Source organism: Pan paniscus, chromosome 21 (assembly GCF_029289425.2).
Source record: "Pan paniscus chromosome 21, NHGRI_mPanPan1-v2.0_pri, whole genome shotgun sequence".
Taxonomy (NCBI): domain Eukaryota; kingdom Metazoa; phylum Chordata; class Mammalia; order Primates; family Hominidae; genus Pan; species Pan paniscus.
The window spans coordinates 10,352,068-10,377,135 of record NC_073270.2 but is presented as its reverse complement, the minus strand read 5'-3'; the positions used below and the strand labels follow the sequence as shown (position 1 = coordinate 10,377,135).

Here is a 25,068-nt window from a genome sequence, read left to right as displayed (position 1 = left end):
AGGGGATATGATGGGGTCAGTGTCTGGTGAGAAATACTTGCTTGGAAACATAGGAAAAAATCAAATAGTACATTTCGACTTTTATTATCCAACTGGTAGCCTGGATGATTTTGCCCAACCCAATGCACGTATCTTTTGAGGAATGAGGATTGCCCATTTCTTTTTTTTAGTGACATGCTGCTTTGAAATAAAGGACATTTGAAAATAGAAACATGGACCTATGAAGATATAAATCAGATGAAGATTCTGAAGTGCCCCGACGTTACTATTTATGTCTGCTTAGATATTCCAACTAAATGGAAGGTCACTGGGAGGGGATTTGGTCAACTCTGTAGATTATATGAGAAGCATCTTCCAAATGAATTCTTGTGACAAAATTAATTTAACCCCCAGACTATACTGTGATTTCCTTCTTCTTCTTACTTCTATATTTTGGCGTTAAGCTTCATTTTGGTGAGGATGGATATAATAACACCAAAGAATTAAATCTTTCTGTGTAAATTTGGGATGGTTGGTTCCCTCTGCCCAGATATTTTTTATGCCTAAAGTATAGTAATACTCTAATAGAGAAATGAAGAAATGGAGAAAAATATACAAACATGAAACTATGACACAAACAGTATTCATAAGGGATGACAGTGAAACATTATCAGCACTGGAAATTAAATACTTCCAAGTTCGGTAAATAGTAGCAAATGATTCTCTGTGCTTGTCCCCCTTTAGCTTCTGAAGAAAGTATTGACCACGGTGTAGAAGGAAGAATCATAGGACATTACAAGACTATTCCAACAGCTAAGTTCTTGTATGAGTTGGGTGACCATTCATTCTCATTTGTCTGAGGCAATTCCAGTTTATGCCTGTAGTCCTAGATATTATGAACAGAGCTGCCTTTCACTCTCAGAACTATGCTGGTATGGACAATAAATTATATGATCACCTTACTTATGAGGAGTGATTAGGGTCTTTGGCAGATGGGACTTAGCAGAGAGCATGACAAGAGTCATCGTGTAAGGTTTCTACATGCACAGCACAGCTCCATCATTAAAAACCACCAACCAACTTTCAGCGGGTGCTTTAAAAATTAATTGGAGTCATATTAACATTTGTGAGTGATCTGACTCTGTGACCCTGTCTTAGCTCCGGTCAGTCCAAATGACAGCTGCACATCACTGTTCTGGTTATGTCTTTATTACCATGATCTGTTTCCTAGATCTGCAATAGAAAATACAGGTTCAAATACCGTCAGAAGTAATTCTCTAAAGACTTAGGGCATTTTGGCATGAATATGACATCAGAAATCCAAGCATGGAATAGTCAAGCTTTTAAATCCAAACCCTTCAGATATTAGTTATGACCAGATGTGACTCATAAATGGAGACTGCACAGGGAATACGGACGTAGTTGAGAAGGAAAGCAACGTCTTGCTTATCAGAGTTTCGGTCCTACCTTGCGTTTGGGACACTGCATGACAGGATTTCAAAAGCTGTTTGTACAAAAATAGTAATGTCAAAATTGAGTCATACATACAAAACAAAGAAAATAAATGAATATTGAAGTGAATTTGAAAAATGAATGCAAAACCATATACAGAAAAGCAAAAAGCTAAGGATAAAACATGTACACACCCCTCAGTGACAAACTTTCCCGTAGTTGATCTCAACAGAAAAAAAGAAACAAAACAAACAACCAACGCCTGTCATTCCCAGACTGTGCCTCTCTTCTGTGGCAGTAAGTGGAGAACCTGGCCTTTAAGCAAAACCTTTTACCTCTCTTTATTAAATGATAGGATTGATGATAAAAATCAATTTTTGAGACTCGAGTGTGTGACAGTAATGGAGTCGTTAATGTTTGAAATGGTACATGTCAAGACAGATGAGATATACTGTGTAGCTGGGAAGTCTATGAAAAAACTCAAGTAGGAAAAACATCCCCAACCTTCAGAGTGTTAAGTGAATAGTTGGCTGACCAAGTAGGCAAGGACATAAAGTGGCTTACAAATAACCTAGAAGGTGAGGATCCAGAATCAGGACCAAAACATACTGACGCCTGGTTTGTTTCTGCCAGTGCCCCCAACACTGGTTTAGCTAATGGACTGAATCCATTCCAGGCCTTGCTTTGGAAGGGGAGATCTGGGACACCGATTAGGAGTAGGGTCACAGGAGAACAGAAAGAAACCTTTGAGGGAAATACTATGGGAGAATGTTTACATTTATCTCTGGCTTAGAAAAAATGTCTTGGGATTTAACAATTATTTAGAAGATTGTTGTAGAAGTCTGCATTGTCTGGAGACAAAGAACTGTTCTTGCTGATGAAATGTTTACCTGGTTATGAAGGCAGTTATACTATATAGTTCCAGACCTTGCCTTTTTATGAGGAAAGAAATGAAGTCACTGTATCTTTTGCACTGTGCCCATGACAGTGTTGTACCATACAGAGTAACTGTGAATTGAGAGCTTTCTCACCCTTAAATGCCAAAAAATGTGTACTAGAAAGATCTGGGATTGAATTTGCAATTGAACAGGCCATATTTCTAAAGCAAAGCTTAACACAGAAACCCAAGTCCAAATTCTTTGCTTGCCAGAAGCATCAGTATGATATGTTGAATGTCTTTTCCTTGAATCTCATTAAATCTTTATCAGGTCTCAAGCCTTTTCATGTTCTATGCTTTCCCAAGCTTTTGTGACTCAAAGTGTCAGTCGTGGGTGGTAGACCTTAAAAGACATTATTTGAATTTCTGCAACAAAAAGCCAGCACCCTCCCAATACAATCTAATCAATACAGCTATCACTAATCTAGCAGTTTAATGCAAGAACTCTGGTGTGGCTTGAATTAGCCATGTATTAGGATAAAAGCTCAAACTGATTTTTAAAAATTATGTACTTCGGCTCCAAAACTAGCGACACAAGATGACTGTATTCTCTAGCTCTGGCATACACCAGTATTGTAGTGATGAGTAATTCTGAGCACATTTACATTCTTTAGTCAAACTTGTTGCTAAGCAACACAATTAATTTCCAAGTAGTTTCTTAATTTAGTTAACTAACACATAACTGTGCCTTACCTTTCACTGTGCCCTTCTTCTAGGGAGAATTTTTAAAAACCTTCTCCAAGGCATCCTTATCCCTACCCATTGTTGAATCACTGAAGTGACTTCTAAAGCTTTGGAGATGGTGACTTTATCCTTATTCATATTCCCATATTTCCCCCAGGAGCACTTTCTGAGAAGTGCTTTAAGAGCAAAAACATAAGCTAGGTAACTTGTACCAGAATGTGATGTGTTTATGAGTTGGTCAAATGAATTGTACCTGTGGGACAATAACCATGTATTGTCCCCTTGGAGTGGACTTGCTTATGAATAGAAGCACTTAGCTGAAAAGGAAATGGGAAACATAACTAGGAAGTATGCTGATGAATAAAATTTCTGTCCACCAAAAAGTAAAGAATCTGAAACTAGAAGTCAGATTTATCTGTTACCCAATTGCCATACAAAAAAATGATTTTATTTTTTTGTTTTATTTTTTTTGTTTTTTTTCTTTTACTTTCTCAAAGGTACTTTTTAGTATAATTCCTACTTAAGTATTCTTCAAGGGGAGTCATTTACTCTGGAAAAAAGTATTCCTTAAATAGGATTGTTTTATAGATGGGAGAAAACAGGAAGGAATAATGTGGCACAAGTACATATTTCATCAAAACCTCTCCGTTTCTAAATTGAATTACCTAGGAATAATAACTTCTATACCAACTGCACCTAAAGAATAACATTTGAACTGAGAGAGTCTGAAATGTAAATGATAACTGAGGGTCTTGTTGCCATAGGAACTAGAGGGATTTCCATTAATTAAAGGTTACTGTAGAAGGCTGATGGGCTGTAGCCCATTTGGAAAGGTGCCCACCTGTACTATGCACCAGATAAAAATACATTTACCTTGGTGCTGGTATATGCCCATTGGCCTAACTAAACAGTTGCTGTTCGGGTAACTCTTTTTTTTTTTTTTTGAGATGGAGTCACTCTGTCGCTCAGGCTGGAGTGCAGTGGTGCGATCTCGGCTCACTGCCACCTCCGCCTCTTGGGTTCAAGTGATTTTCCTGCTTCAGCCAACTGAGTAGCTGGGACTACAGGTGCATGCCACCAGGCCCGGCTAATTTTTGTATTTTTAGTAGAGACGGGGCTTCACCATGTTGGCCAGGATGGTCTCGATCTCCTGACCTCCTGATCCACCCTCCTCGGCCTCTCAAAGTGCTGGGATTACAGGCATGAGCCCACTGCGCCCGGCCTGGATAACTCTTTATTTGTGTATATTTCTTTATTTAGTGTATCCACTATGGTATCCACTCATGCTCAGTGATTTGTAGAGTGATGGGGGCCCATGACTTTAGATACCACCTGTAAGCCCCAGGGAGGTTTTTAAGCTTCGTTTTCAGATTGAGTTTGAAAATAGGTGGTTTCTCTCATTTGCTTTTAAACATCATATCCCTTGCCTATAGTTTGCAAATTGTAAAACTCTAAATGAAAATGGAGAAATACTTCGTAATCTCTTCTTTTCATCCTCTCACTTTTAGTAATTTCATTCTTAGAATTCCCATAATCCCCATAATTTATCCAAATATTCTTTTTTTGGCACAGCCAGATTCTGCTCCTGCTCCAAAAACTGGTACTTTCTTTTCTTTTTGGGTATAATGGAGAAAATATAGTAATGGGCAACAAATTCTTCTATCTGCCTTTCAATTACAATATGCAAGCCACTGGCCACTGTGGGCCATGGCATGTGTATCCCAAAGCTGGCTAGCTGCCTGCATGTTTTACTTATTTTAGGTAAAATACCTGCTCATTCTGTTTCTCTAGGAATTCTAGATGTTCAAGCTGGACTTTTTTCAACTGATCCATTTCTTTGGACTGCTTCATGGCAAGCTGCAAAAAAAAAAAAAAATTCTGATAAACTTTGGGTTACAATCTTAAAACAGGGATGACAGATGACTTGTAACTTTATAATTTAAGTGAAAGAGATAATAATTTTTTAAAAAATCATCTCAAAATTTGGAGAGTTTAAACTCATAATTCTTTCTGGGAGGATCTTTCCTGCTAAAATCTTAGAAAATAATAGAGGACTTACGCATGACTAAACCTGGCTTCATTTTCTGTATAAAATGGTGCCAAATCATTACCTTAAAGATTTTAGTGAGACATTATTTTAGCTTTCAGGGAGCAGAGAAGCTGGAATGTTTAATGTACAGAAAAATCAAATTAAACAAATTAGCTAGAGGTCTGGTGGCTAAGCATGAGTTATTATTTATAGTTTTTTAAAGGAAGAATGCCAAAAATATAATAAAATACTTACTCTCTTTCTTTCTTCCAGAAACTTTTTAGTGTTGCTGCTGTTTAACTCCCTGACTCGCCTAAAAGCAATGGGCACAAATAATGGTTGGTATGACATTGAATGAAATTAATATTATATCAAACAATAAAGAGCTATATTCCATCAAATTCTCTGGATGGAATTATTGCTTTATTTTTCTAATTTTTATTGCAGTATTTTCAAACATATAATGTCCAGAGAAGAATATTTAAAAATCTGTGTATGTGTCCCTCAGATTAACTGATATTTTTAATGTTTTGCCATGTTTATCTCACATTTTTAAAGGCAATAAACAGTTCCAGATGTAATTAAAGCCCCATTTGTATTCTTCCTGATTCAGTTTTCCTTATTCCTCTCTCCCCAGAGGTTACCACTATTGTGAATTTGGTGTGGATCTTCTCACCCATGTTTTCATATTTTGAACCACATACAGATGTGCCCATGTGTAATATAAGAGCTTCTCAAACTTTCCTGTGCATACCAATCACCTGGAGAGATGATAAAAACCACAGACTGTTGTGCCTTCCCCTTAGTGACTTTGATCCAGTGGGCCTGGGGTGGGAAGTCTGAATTTCTAGTAAGCTCCCAGGTGATGCTGATGTTGCTGGCCAGGCACAGTGGCATCGTTTCCTGTGTTTTCTAAATATACCCATAGAGTAACATAGTCTGGGTTTCTTCCCATAGCTTACCACTTAGTCTTATGTTTTAGAGATACACCTGTGTTCCAGACCACTTCATTATTTTCATTTGCTGTATGGACTTTTCAATTTATGAACAGACTACACTATTTCCTCATTGCCATTAACAAAAATTAGGTTATTTTCAAACAACGCTACAACGATCGGGTGCGTGGGCCCTGTAATACCTGACACAGTAAGTGTCTGTTGAATAAACAGATGAGTGGATGAAGTATGGTGCATATCTTCTTGTGCACACAGGCAAAGGCTGCTGTAGGGTGTATACTCAGACTTGCCACTTGGCAGGGTACGAACAGGCTCCTCCTTACTCCAATCCAGTTGTCCCCAACTGCATTTCCATCTGCAGTGTCTGGGTGTTACTCTCTCCCCATATCTTTGCCCACTCTTAGTACTATCAGACTTTCTGTCAGTTGGATGCTTCTATGGAATGGCATTGCTCATTGTTTTAACTTGCATTTCCCTGACTACTGGTGAGGTAGAGTGTTTTTCATGAGTGAAAAGACCTATAACTTCTTGAACTTCTGTAATAATTGCCAGTCTGTTCAGGTTTTCTCCATTTTCAGTCAGTTTTGGATATTTATATTTTTCAAAGCAATTCTCCACTCCATCTAACGTTTCAAATTTATTGGTAGTTTTTTTAAATAGTAGACTTAGTTTTTCAAAGCATTTTTCTCTGTAGTTCCCCTTTTCATTCCTAACATCACTAATTCGTGCTTTCTCTCTCTTCTTTAGTCTTGGTGAAAGTTAACTGATTTATTATTCTTTTCAAATAAGCTTTTGTTTTTCTGAATGTTCTCTATTGCATTTTGTTTTCTATTTCAGTATTTTTTGCTTTTTAAATTTATTTCTTTCCATCAGAAATCTTTGGGTTCACTCTGTTTTTCCAACTTCATATTCTCTTTGAGTGGTTAGCTCATTAATTTTCACATCTTTTAAAAAATATATGCATCTAGGCTATATTTTTCACTCCAAATATCACTTTAACTACCCTCTACACATTGATAAATAGTGTTTACATTGTCATTCAGTTATAAATATTGGGTAATTTCTGTTAAAATGTCTTCTTTGATCTAAAAATGTAAGTATGATTTTCAGTTTCTATATATCTTTCTTAGTGCTATGACAAATTTTTAAATTTTATTTCTCCTCAGTTTGATAAAGTGGATACAAACATACACACAGTATGGGTTTAGAATATAACTATCATTTGGTATAGAAAAATTATTTTTTAAAAAACAGCCAATTTGTAGATATTTTGGAACCACATACCACTGGATACAAACTTATAAGACATAGCAGAGTAGGGTGACAATACTTAGCCAAAAATGTATAGTACTTGGGTGATGGACAACCTAAATGCCCTGACTTGATCACTGGGCATTGTATACATGTAAAGTTTTCTCACGTACCCACATACAGTTGCACAAATAAAAACAGAAAGTTACAACAAATAAGTACATTTTTCAAAATAAGATACATTTTAAGAACCTTGCTAATTAAGTTAGCAGTAACTCCAAATTGAAGATAATTTGACCTCAACCGAGCTAAAGTCTACTTTGTAACATATTTGAAAAAGATGGTAAAAAGCTATTAATTGGCACATTTGTCATGGTTAATTCTATATTTCACTTTGGATAGTCTAAAACAGTTCAAATTCATGAGGTTTTATCATGGCTGGAATATTCGGTGTTTTCAAACTGAAGAAGGTGTCATTTCCATGTATATAAGGCCCTTAAACAAAGTTGCTTATCTGAGAATAACATCCAGAGAATGACATTTTTTCTTTTCTTTTTTTTTTTGAGATGGAGTTTTGCTCTGTTGGCCAGGCTGGAGTGCAATGGCAGGATCTCGGCTCACTGCAACCTCCGCCCCTGGGGTTCAAGCAATTCTCCTGCCTCAGCCTCCTGAGTAGCTAGGATTACAGGCAGGTACCACCACACCCAGCTAATTTTTTTGTATTTTTAGTAGAGGTGGGGTTTCACCATGTTGGTCAAGCTGGTCCCGAACTCCTGACCTCAGGTAATCTGCCCACCTCGGCCTCCCAAAGTGCTGGGATTACAGGTGTGAGCCACTGCACCTGGCTCATAAAACAGCTTTTCTCTGTTGGACTTTGGCCAAAAGGCCACCTTCTTGCTAGGTATTATTCCCCCAAAAGAAGGAACCCCACTGTCCCTAACTGCTGGTGGCGTAACCCAGGCTCTTGGTTATGGAGCTGATAGCATTTGTATTCTCAGATGTTCCTTGAGGTGGATGATGGGCAGCACTGGTGATCGCTGGGAATTAAGTGCCTATCCCTTGGGTAACATGACTATTGACAGCTCCTCAGATCCCCTTCACCAGCTGTGTCTAAAGGGCTTGCACTTGGCACCTTCTATAGAGGACACACAAACCTTCCCCCCAGTCTCAGGCAGCCAATGACTGCCTAATATGGAAACACAAAAGCCAGGTGCTCTTGCTTCAAAGAGGGACAAATCTGTGGTGGAATTTTTTATTTGAGGTTACTGGGACCCTAGGTGAGACCACATCCTTGCTTAGGGCCTGCCCTGGGCCTTCCTGCTTTCTCACTCCCTTTCTCTGAAGGTCCCTTCCTCAGTGAATCACAAGCACATCAATTCCTGCCTTGATCTGCTTCCAGAAAACTCACCTAACATAAGGACAAATGAGACAAATGGGATGGGGGCTTTCAAGATGATCCCATGTGAAGGACTACTGAAGAAGACCACCCTCCTGACTGTTGCTGCTATTCAGAACCGGCCCATCCAGAACGGACTGACACCTGAGCAGGGGAGAGGCTTGCAGAATGACCCAGTGGAACCTGGGAAGGATGCTTCAGAATTATATTGATTATAGGCTGGGCGCAGTGGCTCACGCCTATAATCCCAGCACTTTGGGAGGCTGAGGCGGGCAGATCACTTGAGGTCAGGAGTTCAAGACCAGTGTGGCCAACATGGTGAAACCCCATCTCTCCTAAAAATACAAAAATTAGCCAGGTGTGGTGGTGCATGCCTGTAATCCCAGCTACTAGGGAGGCTCAGGCAGGAGAATCGCTCAAACCCAGGAGGCGGAGGTTGCAGTGAGCTGAGATTGTGCCACTGCACTCTAGCGTGGGTAATAAAGCAAGACTCCATCTCAAAACAAACAAGCAAAAAAAAAAAATGAATAAAATAAAAAAAAGAATTATATTATTATGTCATATTTTATGCAACTTTGTTTGTAAAGCAGCACATATATATTGAATGTAAACTAATTTTACTGGTGGTAGTAAGCAACCAGAAAATGTGGACGATTGTTCTACAGTGATAATAACAAATCTCCATTGCAATTATAATAGCAGAATTCCTAGTCAAAAGCCACAAGTGTTTTGCTGTCTCAGTTGTGTGTGTGTGTACACACATAAAGAAAGTTGAGACTGTGTCCTCAAGTCAATGCCATATTCCTGCAGTGAACACTCTCAGACTTACCTTTCCCGTTCTGCTTTATTCTTGATAGATTTATCTTGGCTGATGGCTTTGCTATTTTCCATAGAAATCTTAGCCTGGTGTGCTCGCATTTCCTTGCTTTCCCTATGTATTAAAAACAAGAAAACAAACAGGGAGGGGGGATGGAGAGTTTGTGTTTAATGGGTAGAGAGATTCACCTGGGGAAAATAAGAAAGTTCTAGAGGTGGGTGGTAGTGATGGGTACACAACAAAGTGAATGTACTTAATGTCATGCACTTAATGGTTACAACAGTAAAGTTTACATTTTATATATATAGACATAATTTAAACATGAAAAAAACAAAAATACTTCTGTTTATAGCAATATGACTAGGCTCACTCCTCTCACTCTTTTTTTTTTTTCTTTCTATTATTGAGCTCATCGACTTCTGTATTTCGGAAAAAGGAGGGACGGGACCCCAAGCTATGTGGATGTTGATCCTTGAGGGGCAGTGGCCACCTAGTGGTGAAGTGACAGTGATGGCCTGTGATGAGGAGACAGTATTTTTGCCCACAAATATAAAGATCTCAGTTTTGCTTCATATTATTTGGGATCAGATGGGCTGGAAGAGAGAGAGAGAATGTTCTAACCATCACAAACGGCCTTCCTGTTTCTATCAGCCACAGGAATGAAAGGGACTAAATGGTTTCAAGTAAGCACAGGGAATAGCAAAACAGCAGGTTTCCAGGTGACCAACCACTGCATGTGTGAATGCATGTGTATGCATGACACACACGCATTAAAGGAATAAAACTTAAAATGCTACATAGTATATTATTACAAAAATTTTTTTCTATAACCTATGGAGATCTATTGAAAGCACTGCCTGGAAACCAGCATCCAAGCAGTCAGGTTACCTAGGCACTGCTATTTGCTCTGCATCCAAAGAGATGGGCAATACTGAACTGGAGAGTTGCTCACTCAGCTACCCTAGAGCCACTCCAGCAGGAACATGTATAGAAACTCTGGACACAAGAAGATCCCTCTCAGATTTTACCATAACTTGTTAGGAAATTGACCTTTCTGTATTCATTCATTCAACAAACACCAATGACCAAATGTTGCTGACAAATGTCAAGAAAGCAAAGATTTTTAACAAAGAATAATAGTTGTGATCATGAGGAAGAAACACAACCACCAGGGGTTTGAGAAAAAGATAAAATACTGCTGTTGCTTTGAAAAGTGCTTCTGCCATGGATTTATTTCATTTATTTATTTATTTTTTTATTATACTTTAAGTTCTAGGGTGCATGTGCACAACGTGCAGGATTGATACATAGGTATACATGTGCCATGTTGGTTTGCTGCACCCATCAACTCGTCATTTACATTAGGCATTTCTCCTAATGCTATCCCTCCCCCAGTCCCCCACCCTCCGAAAGGCCCCGGTGTGTGATGTTCCCTACCCTGTGTCTGAGTGTTCTCACTGTTCAATTCCCACCTATGAGTAAGAACATATGGTGTTTGGTTTTCTGTCCTTGTGATAGTTTGCTGAGAATGATGGTTTCCAGCTTCATCCATGTCTCTGCAAAGGACATGAACTCATCCTTTTTTATGGCTGCATAGTATTCCATGTTGTATATGTGCCACATTTTTTTAATCCAGTCTATCACTGATGGACATTTGGGTTGGTTCCAAGTCTTTGCTATTGTCAATAGTGCCACAATAAACATACGTGTGCATGTGTCTTTATAGTAGCATGGTTTATAATTCTCTGGGTATATACCCAGTAATGGGATTGCTGGGTCAAATGGGATTTCTAGTTCTAGATCCTTGAGGAATGGCCACACTGTCTTCCACAATTGTTGAACAAATTTACACTCCCACCAACAGTGTAAAAGCGTTCCTATTTCTCCACGTCCTCTCCAGCATCTGTTGTTTCCTGACTTTTTAATGATCACCATTCTAACTGGTGTGAGATGGCAACTCTTGTGGTTTTGATTTGCATTTCTCTGATGACCAGTGATGATGAGCATTTTTTCATGTGTCTCTTGGCTGCATAAATGTCTTCTTTTGAGAAGTGTCTGTTCATATCCTTTGCCTACTTTTTGATGGGGTTGTTTTTTTCTTGTAAATTTGTTTGAGTTCTTTGTAGATTCTGGATATTAGTCCTTTGTCAGATGGGTAGATTGCAAAAATTTTCTCCCATTCTGTGAGTTGCCTGTTCACTCTAATGGTAGTTTCTTTTGCCATGCAGAAGCTCTTTAGTTTAATTAGATCCCATTTGTCTGTTTTGGCTTTGGTGTCCATTGCTTTTTGTTTTAGTCATGTAGTCCTTGCCCATGCCTATGTCCTGAATGGTATTGCCTAGGTTTTCTTCTAGGGCTTTTATGGTTTTAGGTCTGACATTTAAGTCTTTAATCCATCTTGAATTAATTTTTGTATAAGGTGTAAGGAAGGGATCCAGTTTCAGCTTTCTACATGTGGTTAGACAGTTTTCCCAGCACCATTTATTAAATAGGGAATCCTTTCCCCATTTTTTGTTTTTGTCAGGTTTGTCAAAGATCAGATGGTTGTAGATGTGTGGTGTTATTTCTGAGGGCTCTGTTCTGTTCCATTGATCTATATCTCTGTTTTCGTACTAGTACTATGCTGTTTTGGTTACTGTAGCCTTGTAGTATAGTTTAAAGTTGGGTAGCATGATGCCTCCAGCTTTGTTCTTTTTGCTTAGGACTGTCTTGGCAATGAGGGCTCTTTTTTGGTTCCATATGAACTTTAAAATAGTTTTTTCCAATTCTGTGAAGAAAGCCATTGGTAGCTTGATGGGGATGGCATTGAATCTATAAATTACCTTGGGCAGTATGGCCATTTTCACGATATTGATTCTTCCTATCCATGAGCATGGAATGTTCTTCCATTCATTTGTGTCCTCTTTTATTTCATTGAGCAGTGATTTGTAGTTCTCCTTAAAGAGGTCCCTCACATCTCTTGTAAGTTGGATTCCTAGGTATTTTATTCTCTTTGTAGCAAATGCGAATGGAAGCTCACTCATGATTTGGCTCTCTGGTTGTCTGTTATTGATGTATAGGAACGCTTGTGATTTTTGCACATTGATTTTGTATCCTGAGACTTTGCTGAAGTTGCTTATCAGCTTAAGGAGATTTGGGGCTGAGATGAACGGGTTTTCTAAATATACAATCATGTGATGTGCAAACAGGGACAATTTGACTTCCTATTTTCCTAAATGAATATCCTTTTTTTTTTTTTTTTTTTTTTTTGAGACGGAGTCTCGCTCTGTGGCCCAGGCGGGAGTGCAGTGGCGCAATCTCGGCTCACTGCAAGCTCCGCCTCCCGGGTTCATGCCATTCTCCTGCCTCAGCCTCCCAAGTAGCTGGGACTACAGGCGCCCGCCATCACGCCCGGCTAATTTTTTTGTATTTTTAGTAGAGACGGGGTTTCACCGTGTTAGCCAGGATGATGAATATCCTTTATTTCTTTCTCTTGCCTGATTGCCCTGGCCAGAACTTCCAACACTATGTTGAATAGGAGTGGTGACAGAGGGCATCCTTGTCTTGTGCCAGTTTTCAGAGGGAATGCTTCCAGTTTTTGCCCATTCAGTATGACATTGGCTGTGGGTTTGTCATAAATGGCTCTTATTAATTTGAGATACATTCCATCAATATCTAGTTTATTGAGAGTTTTTAGCATGAAGGCCTGTTGAATTTTGTTGGCCTTTTCTGCATCTATTGGGATAATCATGTGGTTTTTGTCATTGGTTCTGTTTACGTGATGGATTACATTTATTGATTTGCATATGTTGAACCAGCCTTGCATCCCAGGGATGAAGCCGACATGATCATGGTGGTTAAGCTTTCTGATGTGCTGCTGGATTTGGTTTGCCAGTATTTATCTTATTGAGGATTTTTGCATGGATGTTCATCAGGGATATTGGTCTAAAATTATCTTTTTTTGTTGTGTCTCTGCCAGGCTTTGGTATTAGGATGATGCTGGCCTCATAGAATGAGTTAGGGAGGATTCCCTCTTTTTCTGTTGATTGGAATAGTTTCAGAAGGAATGGTATCAGCTCCTCTTTGTATCTCTGGTAGAATTTGGCTGTGAATCTGTCTGGTCCTGGACTTTTTTTGGTTGGTAGGCTATCAATTATTGCCTCAACTTTAGAGCCTGTTATTGATCTATTCAGAGATTCAACTTCTTCCAGGTTTAGTCTCAGGAGGGTGTATGTGTCCCAGAATTTATCCATTTCTTCTATATTTTCTAGTTTATTTGCATAGAGGTTTTTATAGTATTCTCTGATGGTAGTTTGTATTTCTGTGGGATCGGTGGTGATATCTCTTTTATCTTTTTTTATTGCATCTTTTTGATTCTTCTCTCTTTTCTTCTTTATTAGTCTTGCTAGCAGTCTATCAATTTTGTTGATCTTTTCAAAAAACCAGCTCCTGGATTCACTGATTTTTTTGAAGGGTTTTTTGTGTCTCTATCTCTTTCAGTTCTGCTCTGATCTTAGTTATTTCTTGCCTTCTGCTAGCTTTGGAATGTGTTTGCTCTTGCGTCTCTAGTTCTTTTAATTGTGATGTTAGGGCGTCAATTTTATATCTTTCCTGCTTTCTCTTGCGGGCATTTAGTGCTATAAATTTCCCTCTACACACTGCTTTAAATGTGTCCCAGAGATTCTGGTATGTTGTGTCTTTGTTCTCATTGGTTTCAAAGAACATCTTTATTTCTGCCTTCATTCCATTATTTACCCAGTAGTCATTCAGGAGCAGATTGTTCTGTTTCCATGTAGTTTTGCAGTTTTGAGTGAGTTTCTTAATCCTGAGTTCTAATTTGATTGCACTGTGGCCTGAGAGATAGTTTGTTGTGATTTCTGTTCCTTTACATTTGCTGAGGAGTGCTTTACTTCCAATTATGTTGTCAATTTTAGAATAAGTGTGATGTGGTGCTGAGAAGAATGTATATTCTGTTGATTTGGGGTGGAGAGCCCTGTAGATGTCTATTAGGTCTGCTTGGTGAAGAGCCGAGTTCAAGTCCTGGATATCTTATTAACCTTCTGTCTCATTGATCTGTCTAATATTGACAGTGGGGTGTTAAAGTCTCCCATTATTATTATGTGGGAGTCTAAGTCTCTTTGCAGGTCTCTAAGGACTTGCTTTATGAATCTGCGTGCTCCTGTATTGGGTGCATATATATTTAGGATAGTTAACTCTTCTTGTTGAATTGATCCCTTTACCATTATGTAATGGCCTTCTTTGTCTCTTTTGACCTTTGTTGGTTTAAAGTCTGTTTTATTAGAGACTAGGATTGCAACCCCTGTTTTTTCTTTCTTTCTTTTTTTTTCTTTCCATTTGCTTGGTAGATCTTCCTCCATCCCTTTATTTTGAGCCTGTGTGTGTCTCTGCATGTGAGATGGGTTTCCTGAATTCAGCACACTGATGGGTCTTGACTCTTAATCCAGTTTGCCAGTCTGTGTCTTTTAATTGGGGCATTTAGCCTATTTACATTTAAGGCTAATATTGTTATATGTGAATTTGATCCTGTCATTATGATGTTAGCTGGTTATTTTGCCCATTAATTGATGCAGTTTCTTCCTAGCCTAATTGGTCTTTACAATTTGGCATGTTTTTGCAGTGGCTGGTACCGGTTGTTTCTTTCCATGTTTAATGCTTCCTTCAGGAGCTCTTGTAAGGCAGGCCTGGCGGTGACAAAATCTTTCAGCATTTGCTTGCCTGTAAAGGATTTTATTTCTCCTTCGCTTATGAAGCTTAGTTTGGCTGGATATGAAATTCTGGGTTGAAAATCCTTTCTTTAAGAATGTTGAATATTGGCCCCTACTCTCTTCTGGCTTGTAGGGTTTCTGCCGAGAGGTCCGCTGTTAGTCTGATGGGCTTCCCTTTGTGGGTAACCCGACCTTTCTCTCTGGCTGCCCTTAACATTTTTTCCATCATTTCAACCTTGGTGAATCTGATAATTATGTGTCTTGGGGTTGCTCTTCTCGAGGAGTATCTTTGCGGTGTTCTCTGTCTTTCCTGAATTTGAATGTTGGCATGCCTTGCTAAGTTGGGGAAGTTCTCCTGGATGATATCCTGAAGAGTGTTTTCCAACTTGGTTCCATTCTCCCCATCACTTTTGGGTACACCAATCAAACACAGATTTGGTCTTTTCACATAGTCCCATATTTCTTGGAGGCTTTGTTCCTTTCTTTTTACTCTTTCTTCTCTAATCTTTTCTTCTTGCTTTATTTCATTAATTTGATCTTCAATCACTGATACCCTTTCTTCCACTTGATCGAATCAGCTATTGAAGCTTGTGCATGTGTCACGAAGCTCTCGTGCCATGGTTTTCAGCTCCGTCAGGTCATTTAAGGTCTTCTCTACACTGTTTATTATAGTTATCCATTCATCTAACCTTTTTTCAAGGTTTTTAGCTTCCTTGCGATGGGTTTGAACATGCTCCTTTAGCTCAGAGAAGTTTGTTATTACTGACCTTTTGAAGCCCACTTCTGTCAACTTGTCAAAGTCCTTCTCCATCCAGCTTTGTTCCATTGCTGGCGAGGAGCTGCGATCCTTTGGAGGAGAAGAGGTGCTCTGGTTTTTAGAATTTTCAACTTTTCTGCTCTGGTTTCTCCCCATCTTTGCGGTTTTATCTACCTTTTGTCTTTGATGTTGGTGACCTACAGATGGGGTTTTGGTGTAGATGACCTTTTTGTTGATGATGATGCTATTCCTTTCTGTTTGTTAGTTTTCCCTCTACTAGTCAGGTCCCTCAGCTGCAGGTCTGTTGGAGTTTGCTGGAGGTCCACTCCAGACCCTGTTTGCCTGGGTATCACCAGCGGAGGCTGCAGAACAGCAAATATTGCTGCCTGATCCTTCCTGTGGCAGCTTTGTCCCAGAGGGGCACCCACCTATATGAGGTGTCTGTCGGCCCCTGCTTGGTGGTGTCTCCCAGTTAGGCTACATGGGGGTCAGGGACCCACTTGAGGAGGCAGTCTGTCCGTTCTCAGAGCTCAAACGCCGTGCTGGGAGAACCACTGCTCTCTTCAGAGCTGTCAGACAGGGATGTTTAAGTCTGCAGAAGTTGTCTGCTGCCTTTTGTTCAGCTATGCCCTGCCCACAGAGATGGTGTCTATAGAGGCAGTAGGCCTTGCTGAGCTGCAGTGGGCTCCACCCAGTTTGAGCTTCCTGGCCACTTTGTTTACCTACTCAAGCCTCAGCAATGGTGGACGCTCCTACCCCAGCCAGGTTGCTGCCTCACGGTTCGATCTGACTGCTGCGCTAGCAGTGAGCCTGGCTACATGGGCGTGGAACCTGCCAAGCCAGGCACAGGACAGAATCGCCTTGTCTGCCGGTTGCTAAGACCTTGGGAAAAGCACATTATTTGGGCAGAAGTGTCCTGTTTTTCCAGAGACAGTCTGTCACGGCTTCCTTTGGCTAGGAAAGGGAAGTCCCCTGACCCCTTGTGCTTCCTGGGTGAGGTGACACCCCACCCTGCTTTGGCTCACCCTTCTTGGGCTGCACCCACTGTCCAACCAGTTCCAATGAGATGAACCAGGTACCTCAGTTGGAAATGCAGAAATCACCCATCTTCTGCATCGATCATGCTAGGAGCTGCAGACTGGACCTGTTCTTATTCAGCCATCTTGGAATGAAGCCCATGGATTTATTTTTTAAAGTATTTTAGTAACTAGGTCATGATCTCTTCAAATGACTTCCTAAGCAATTCAAGAATTAGTATATTTTGTTTTTTCCTTTCAGATAATGCCTACTGTTGTGAGCTAATGTTTTTCTCTTTATTCAACAATGTAAAAGAAGATTAGACAAGTGCCGTGCTGTATTCCGTGAAGTATCTTTGAATAAGGGTAGGCACCTAAAATCTGGCATTGTAGCAATCATCAAAGGCAGAATGATGAACACAACTTTCTGCATAGTGAATCAAGAGCATTTCTAAGGAAAAAAGAAAAGACAACTTCTAATCCTATAGGACGAAATAGAATGCTTTAAAATGCATGGGGGTACAGCGCATTATCCCACAGAAAATGGAGCATGGGAGACTGCATTTAGTTGCCTCAAATGAGAATGGGAAACCAGGGCAAAAACACTTTGTTCTTGTGGCAGTATCTGTCACTCCAAAGTAATGTTGGGAATTTGGGCATGCAGCCAGATAACTTATGCAGTTGGCATTAAACACATTTTTTTGTTTGATTTATTTGTATAATGCTTCTATTTTCTACTCTTGTTGTGTCTCAAGAGACCCTAACTGTGGCATACGGTAGGCACTAAGTGAGAACCAAGCAAGCTGCAACCGAGCTATGATAAAAAGATGTAACAAACACCAACCTTCTTCTGCTCAGGGATAAGTCCAGCTCATGGCTTGCAGTATTTCAAATGCAATATTCACTTTGCTGAAGTGGGTACAGGCCAAAATAAACTGATACTTTGCTGTTTTTTAATCAGGCCTATCTTTACAAAATTCACAGAAGTCCTAACACTGTAAGGAAGGGAAATGGAGACTCTCTCCACAGGTAGCTATTAAATGATCAGAACCTGGTCACTCTAGGAGCTCAACTGATTGGTCTTTATCTCTCTGTGTGTCTTTTCTTCCTAAGAGACTCCAGATCATTCTCCAAAGGCCAGTTCCAGCCCTACCATTTTGAAAAGTCTCCATGACCACTCTGAAAAGGTAGAGCTCCTCTGAGCTGGATGCCTTTAGTGCCCATGACATTTTAAAATATGTGTCATATGCTACTTTGTTATCTGACTTAACTTTTCATATGGGTGTTGTATCTTGCCAACACCTGTAAGCTCTCTGATGGCAGGGGCCATTTCTTTTTTCAAAATAGAGATGGGGTCTTGCTATGTCTTGAACTCCTGGGCTCAAGTAATCCTCCTGTCTTGGCCTCTCAAAGCACTGGGATTACAGGTGTGAGCCACTGCACCTGGCCCCTGGGGGCCATTTCTTATAGCTCATCTTGCTCATAATCAGCCATATGATGAGATACACAAAAGAGCTACATGTTGTACGTCAAATTGATTTCACTTATTACCTTGGCCCTCTTATACACACAAAATCAGCTTTTGTTTTTAAATATTAGATGTTTACTCTGGAGATGGCAATTCCCCCACCTGTCATGGGACAGTTTCAGCTGCTGGGTTTGCTGCTCGTGGGCATTGATGAGTAGCTTTTTCAGCAGCTCACACTGCTGGCTGAGGTGCAGGTCTCGGATTTCTTGCTCCTCAGCACTGTGGGTATTGATCATTTCTGACCATTCCTTTGTGTGCTGTGCTACAATCTCTTTGACCTGTTTGGGAAAAAGGGGACGGTGCCATTGTAATCCTCATAGGTCAGGTATGAACCCAAAAGCACAACATTATTCAGGTATTTCAGATTCCTCCCACCAACTTAATTGGTGAATCATGAGACACCTATAACCACCAAAAAATAATATGTATTAATCAATGGGAAGCAGGAAGTTATTGCTTATCAAAATAAATCAATTGCTTTGGCTCTGAATAGTTAACTGTGAACCCTTATTTTACTGCCTCACTTAGCAACACTCTGTTTTGTTTTTTGTTTGTTTGTTTGTTTGTTTTGTTTTTTTAGACAGAGTCTGCCTCTGTTGCCCAGGCTGGAGTGCAGTGGCATGATCTCAGCTCACTGCAACCTCCACCTCCTGGGTTCAAGCGATTCTCCTGCCTCAGCTTCCCAATTAGCTGGGATTACAGATGCGTGCCACCATGCCCAGCTAATTTTTGTATTTTTACTAAAGACAGGGTTTCACTATGTTGGCCAGGCTGGTCTCAAACTCCCGATCTCAGGTGATCCACCTGCCTCAGCCTCTCAGAGTGCCGGGATTACAGGCGTGAGCCACCACACTCAGCCAACACTCTGATTTGTGTGGGCCTTAGGCTCTTTTACCAATTCCATCAGGATTCTCTTTATCACCTTATGTTTCTCCAGCTTCATGTCCACAAGCCCACATGTCTGAATAGAGAGCTGTGTGTTCTTTTATTTCTGGATCATGACTTACTGTGTCAACCCTGATAGACACTAGGGTAGAAAGTCCTCCCCACCCAATATCCAAGCTCTTTGCAGTGGGGTTTTGCAGTGCCTCTTGTCAAGAGCTGGAGTCTGTTTCTCCAGCTCCTTGAAGCTGGGTGACCTGTGACTTGCTTTAGCCAATGAGATAGTAGCAAATGTGATGCAAGCAGAGGCTGGAAAGTACTTGCCCTTCTGCTATGCTGGGATCCCTGTGGCTACCCTCTGACTGAGCCTGTGCTAGCCTGCTGGAGGTTGATAGGTCATGTAGGAAAACAAGCAACAGCCAGACAACTACCAGATACATAAGTAAGGCCATACGCCCTCTCCAGCCAAAATCAGCAGAAGTATGGCCCAAATTTCTGACCCACTGAATTGTGACCTAATAAACTGTAGTAGTTTTTTCAATGTGCTCTTCTTTGACACAGTTCATTATATAGCAAAAGCAAACTGATACTGTTGCCAAGGCTTTTCTTATTGATGCCAAGCATCTAAGAATCATGACAGTTTGCACAACTACTAATTCTCAAACATTCTAGTTAAGAAGAGAGAGAGTGGGGAATAACTCTTAAAGACACATGCCTTACTGCCTCTATAGAGTTCATGCCCTACAAAACATACAGCTACCAAGGAGAACATCTTGAACATCTTGCCTGCTCCATGCATGCAGCAGGGCCATTGGGCCAGATGACACAGCTGCATATAGATAGATGAGGCTGGCTGGTTCAACCACAGCTATTTTTGGGAGCTTTCTTTAACAGTTGTTGTTGGTTTTTTTTTTCTTTTTTTTCCTTTTCATTTAAAAACTATCATTGCTGGAAGAATTGTTTTCATTCTTAACTGGGACTTAACACTTAGTTCTCCAAATGCCCACAAAGTTGATTAAAGTCTCTCAAGCTCCTATTTTCTCCTGTCTTTAAGAAAATGTGAGTAATTAGGCTTCTCTTTTAGAATATCAGCTCTTAATTTTTTCTCATCCCAAATTTCCATGTAAAGTTAGGATGGAGTAAGTATCACCTCCCAATTTGGGCGGTTTTCTGTCCTATGTTTAATGTTATTTCTATAGGGAAGTATATTCTGTATTTTATATAATATTTCCTTTTAGTATCTTCATTTATTGTTTTCCTCGATGCCTCTGAGGCAGGCAACATAAATATTGTTAGCAAAGTTTAACAGACAAGACAAAAGAAGATGTTCCATGAAATGGCTCTTCTTAAAGCCAGTGAGTCTGAGGCAAACATGAACCCTGGGCTCCCCTGACATCCCAGATCAGCTGCGGGCTACTAGACCAGCTCTGGGCTACTGTTATTTCTGATTTACACTAGGTACTCCTTCTAAAAAATTACAAAGTGTCTTCTGCAAGTCACTGCTGTAAAAATGGGCATTTTCTTACCTTAGATTTGTGATCTGATGTCAGCGTCTGAATTTTGATTTCTGTTTCTTTTTTCATTTCGAGACAATTACTTCCCCTGAAAATGGAAAGTTGCAAATGTATGCCAGAAATTAGATATTTTCCCATTCCCATGGGTCTTTGCTACAAAGCTTTCTGATGAAGATAATATATTCATCAAATATGAGATGTCATGGCTCATTGGGCAACACTGGTCTTTCTAGTAATAGATTCACACCTTACAACATATTATCTGTTTCATGATTACTCAATTCAACCACTATACAAAGAGGCACTTCAAACCTAACAATTATTTCATTGTTAAGGGGCTGTTGTCAGTTTCCATTTTGGTTCCTGTTTTTCTCAAGCTATTTTTCACTTATTCAATAAAATATTATTTGGGATGAAAACTGGAAAATAGGTCCTCAGACTTGAAGTGAATTTTTCATTCTTCCATTTCGTTATAAAGCCAGATTTTTGTCTTTTAAATATGCCAGTGAAGGAGAAAATAGCAATCCTTGGCACCACAGGGCAATTTTTGCTTCTTATTCTATTGTGAGTAGGAAATATATGCTAGGCGAGTGCCCAGCAACTATTACTGCTTATTTCAGTGATTATGTCTTCCTTTTGGAATATCCACATCGCTGCTGAAACAAGAACAGGTCCTGAGCTTCATCTTCAGCATGTATACTCTAGGTTATTATAGCTCAAGTCAGAATGCTTCATTATAATATAATTCCAAGTTCCTCTGAGAGAAGCATTACTCTAAAAATGCGAGGTCTCGCATCAAATCTAGCACTTCTCAATGGCTGGCACTGAGCAAGTTTCTTCTCTCTTCTGTTATTCAATAAGTTTGCAGCACTGCCGAAACATTCCCGTGACTTAATTCTAGACAAATCTTTCACAGTAAATGCAATGAGAGGTTTTATTCAACACTCTCATCTGAGGGCATAAGGGCATGCACTTGTAATATTTATTTGAAAATCAAGATTTTATTTTCCCTTTTCTAGTGCATCAACCTTCTTTATATTCGGGCTATGCAAAATAATTTCTGTAATTTAGAATTTTCCCAACTTTAGCTTGTCTTTCCTTGTTCCCCCATTCATCTTTTTACCATCACCTTAAAGATCCTTGAGTGGAAAGCATATGAGAGGTAGTCATTAGCCAAAGCTGGAAGCACTTGAATAAAGCTTCCCTTTCCCAGGTCAATCTTTCCTTTCAGCTGAGTAGGTAAGAGTAAGGGGAAACCTTTCATTTGTTTCAAAAATAGATCCTGCATGAGAAAGCTCCAAGGACTGTCACAGTTTCCCCTTTCACTAACTTTTTAGCAACTCAGTTGCAGTAAAAAGTCCAGGGAGGCTGGGTGCAGTGGCTCATGCTTGTAATCCCAGCACTTCGGGAAGCCAAGGTAGGCAGATCACTTGAGGTCAGGAGTTCGAGACCAGCCTGGCCAATATGGTGAAACCCTGTTTCTATTAAAAATACAAAAAATTAGCCAGCATGGCAGCATGTGCCTGTAGTCTCAGCTACTCGGGAAGTGGAGGCAGGACAATTGCTAAAACCTGGGAGGCAGAGTTTGCATTGGGCCAAGATTGTGCTACTGCACTTCAGCCTGGGTGACATAGCAAGACTAAGTCCAGGCAACCTTGATACCATGGTCAATATTAATGATGAGAAACTCTCCTCAGATACGGCTTTCCAGAAGAAAGTATCTGATGTCTGATTTTGAAGTAACTTTTAATGTATTGCTAAGATTCTACTGTTTAGAGTACTTGGAAATGCTCTGTGTGAAGAGCCTGGTAGGAGTGCTGCGTTTGACAGCAGAGGCTCAGGAAGAAATCTACAGATTAGACTTTTCCAGTCTCATCTACGTTTAGGATAAAACAGGGCTTTATTTGCTGAGAGACCTCCAAGAGCACTCAATAGCCTGTTTGGGGGGTTAAGTGTCACACCAGGGACACTTCTAATAACTACCAAGTTTATAATAAATTACATTTTGATCCCACATTATCTTGAGAGTAAAAACAATCATGAGGTAAAGACATATTTTATCAATTTTTTTAAAATTTCTAAAGGTAGCACTCATGATTGATTGAATCAGAAAACTGTAATATTATTTTTAGCAAAGAAATTTACTCTATGGTGCTTGGATCTGAAATCTCCTTAATACAAATTTTTGGTTTGGTTAAGCCAAAACTGTGTTTCTAAATACACTGATCCACAAAAATGCATGAAACATTTTTTGAAAAGGTATCTTGTAAATACAAATAACCTTATTCTTGGAGAGTACTATAAAGTCATCAACAATTTGCTCCTTGGTATTAGAGTCTGTCTACCATCAGTTTCAATATTATAGCCTAAAATGTCATTAAATATGAGAAATTAATTTACAAAAAAGAAATAGGCCAAAGCTGATGTGGTTAGAATCTAGAAGAATCACAGCTCCTCAAAACTTACTGTAATCACTACCAATATTGCCACATGAGCTCCGAGGTGGGTGACTCACTTACTCACTTAAAATACAGATCAAAATGTTTTCTAAGCAACAGGCACATTTCTGCCTCAATAATACACAGTGAAACCTACGGGGAAAACAAAAGGCAGATGATACATAATAACAGATGCTCAATAATCAGTGCCTGATTTGTATTTTTCTGAAAAATACAACTTTAATAAAAATGAGGGTACCTCTCAAATAGTGAGGCCTGATACCAGGGCAGGCATTTTAGTTACCCACCATTTACTCCTCAAGCAAATTTACATTGGTTTCATGTCATGAACTTAGATCTTGGGATCTGAAATTTCAGCAATATGAACCAATGTCCAAGAAAATTATAACTAACATAATCTGTTCTGTTTTCAGAGTTTAGTTTTCTAGGTATATCTTGGGTGACTGTTAAAACAAAAAATAAAAAACAAAAACCAAATGCCAAAAAACCCAAGTAGGAAAAAGAAATCTCATTCTCCTTTTCTCTTGTGCCAAAGGTTGTGGAAAACTAGAAGACATCAGCAGAGATTGAAGGAAAGAGATAAAAACCAGAGGGAATCCATGGAGAAGGTCAAAGGCAGGAAAAATAATTTCTCAGATAAATAGAATGTACGCATGGTCTCATGGAATTTTCCCCAAAGTATTTATAGAGGGAAAAAAGTAATCTGACGGTGCAGAAACCTGTCAGATACTAGCTTAACCAAGTCATCCAGGTTAACATCACCAATAATGGGACATATTAATGTCACACCCCCATCCCCCCAATATAGTGGACTGAGAAGGAAGCAGCATTGTTTCCATGGTGTGCTTGCCACAAATGCATAACCTCACTCTCATCATGAGAAAATATCAGACAAATCCAAAAGAAGAGCCATTCTACAAAACAACTGACCAGCTCTCTTCAAAAGTGAAAGTCACAAAAGTCAGGGAGAGATTGAGGAATTATCACATACTGAGATGACAACTAAATGCTATTTAATTTTGGAGGTGATCCCAGAGTGGAAAACAAGCACTTGTGGAAAAACTGGTAAAATGTGAAAAATCACTGTGGCTTGGTTAATGGTATTGCACCACTGTCAATTTCCTGGTTTGACAACCGTACTATGATTATGTGAGATGTTAACATTTAGGGAAAGTGAGTTAAGGGTATAAGGGAACTCTGTAGTATTTTGGAAACTTTTCTGTAAATTTAAAATTAGTTCAAAATCAAAAAGGACAATCAATTCTCAGAGTAAAGAGGTATTTTTTCAATTATTTGAGGCTAAGATTTCTTTCTCATATTAGAAATAATTATGATGAATTAAAAGATATCAGAATCTCTGCTGAGAACCTTCCCCAAACCAGAAGCTACATCCACTCATTGACCTGTTATGATGTTAGAGCATTTAAAATGAATGAGTTTCTTACTTTCCAGGAATAATTTTTAATGATGAAAATCAAGTCAACACTAAGTTCTTCCTTGACCTAAACAGCAGCAAAACTGTGGGAAAAGACAAAATATAAACATAGAGAAAGTCTTCAGAAGGAAATAAACAGCATTACCCCTTCTTCTTCATTGCCTTCTCTAGGATTTTCTCATGAGTCGACTTCTCTTTGTCATACTGTGCCACAATTTTGTCAACTTGCGTGCAGTGTAACTTCTGCATGGTACTGTGTTCCTGAGCAAGA

At 39.5% G+C, this 25,068-nt stretch overlaps 1 protein-coding gene across 18 annotated transcripts in view; it reads right to left on the bottom strand.

Annotated features, from left to right (window-relative positions):
- The window catches only part of PLCB4 (phospholipase C beta 4), a 435,586-nt gene that overhangs the window by 26,299 nt on the left and 384,219 nt on the right, over positions 1 to 25,068 (bottom strand). For 13 of the 18 annotated variants that reach the window (XM_034947281.4, XM_034947277.3, XM_055104913.2 and 10 more), the window contains 7 exons: positions 24,943 to 25,058; positions 20,916 to 20,991; positions 18,610 to 18,785; positions 9,514 to 9,615; positions 5,337 to 5,394; positions 4,823 to 4,909; positions 1,447 to 1,483 (listed from right to left, as the gene is read on the bottom strand). In XM_034947281.4, coding sequence (XP_034803172.1) covers positions 1,447 to 1,483; positions 4,823 to 4,909; positions 5,337 to 5,394; positions 9,514 to 9,615; positions 18,610 to 18,785; positions 20,916 to 20,991; positions 24,943 to 25,058 — 652 coding nt within the window. Of the gene's footprint in view, positions 1 to 1,430; positions 1,484 to 4,822; positions 4,910 to 5,336; positions 5,395 to 9,513; positions 9,616 to 18,609; positions 18,786 to 20,915; positions 20,992 to 24,942; positions 25,059 to 25,068 lie in introns of all 18 variants that reach the window. The other 5 variants (XM_055104916.2, XM_057300889.2, XM_057300891.2 and 2 more) reach the window with 2 other exon arrangements.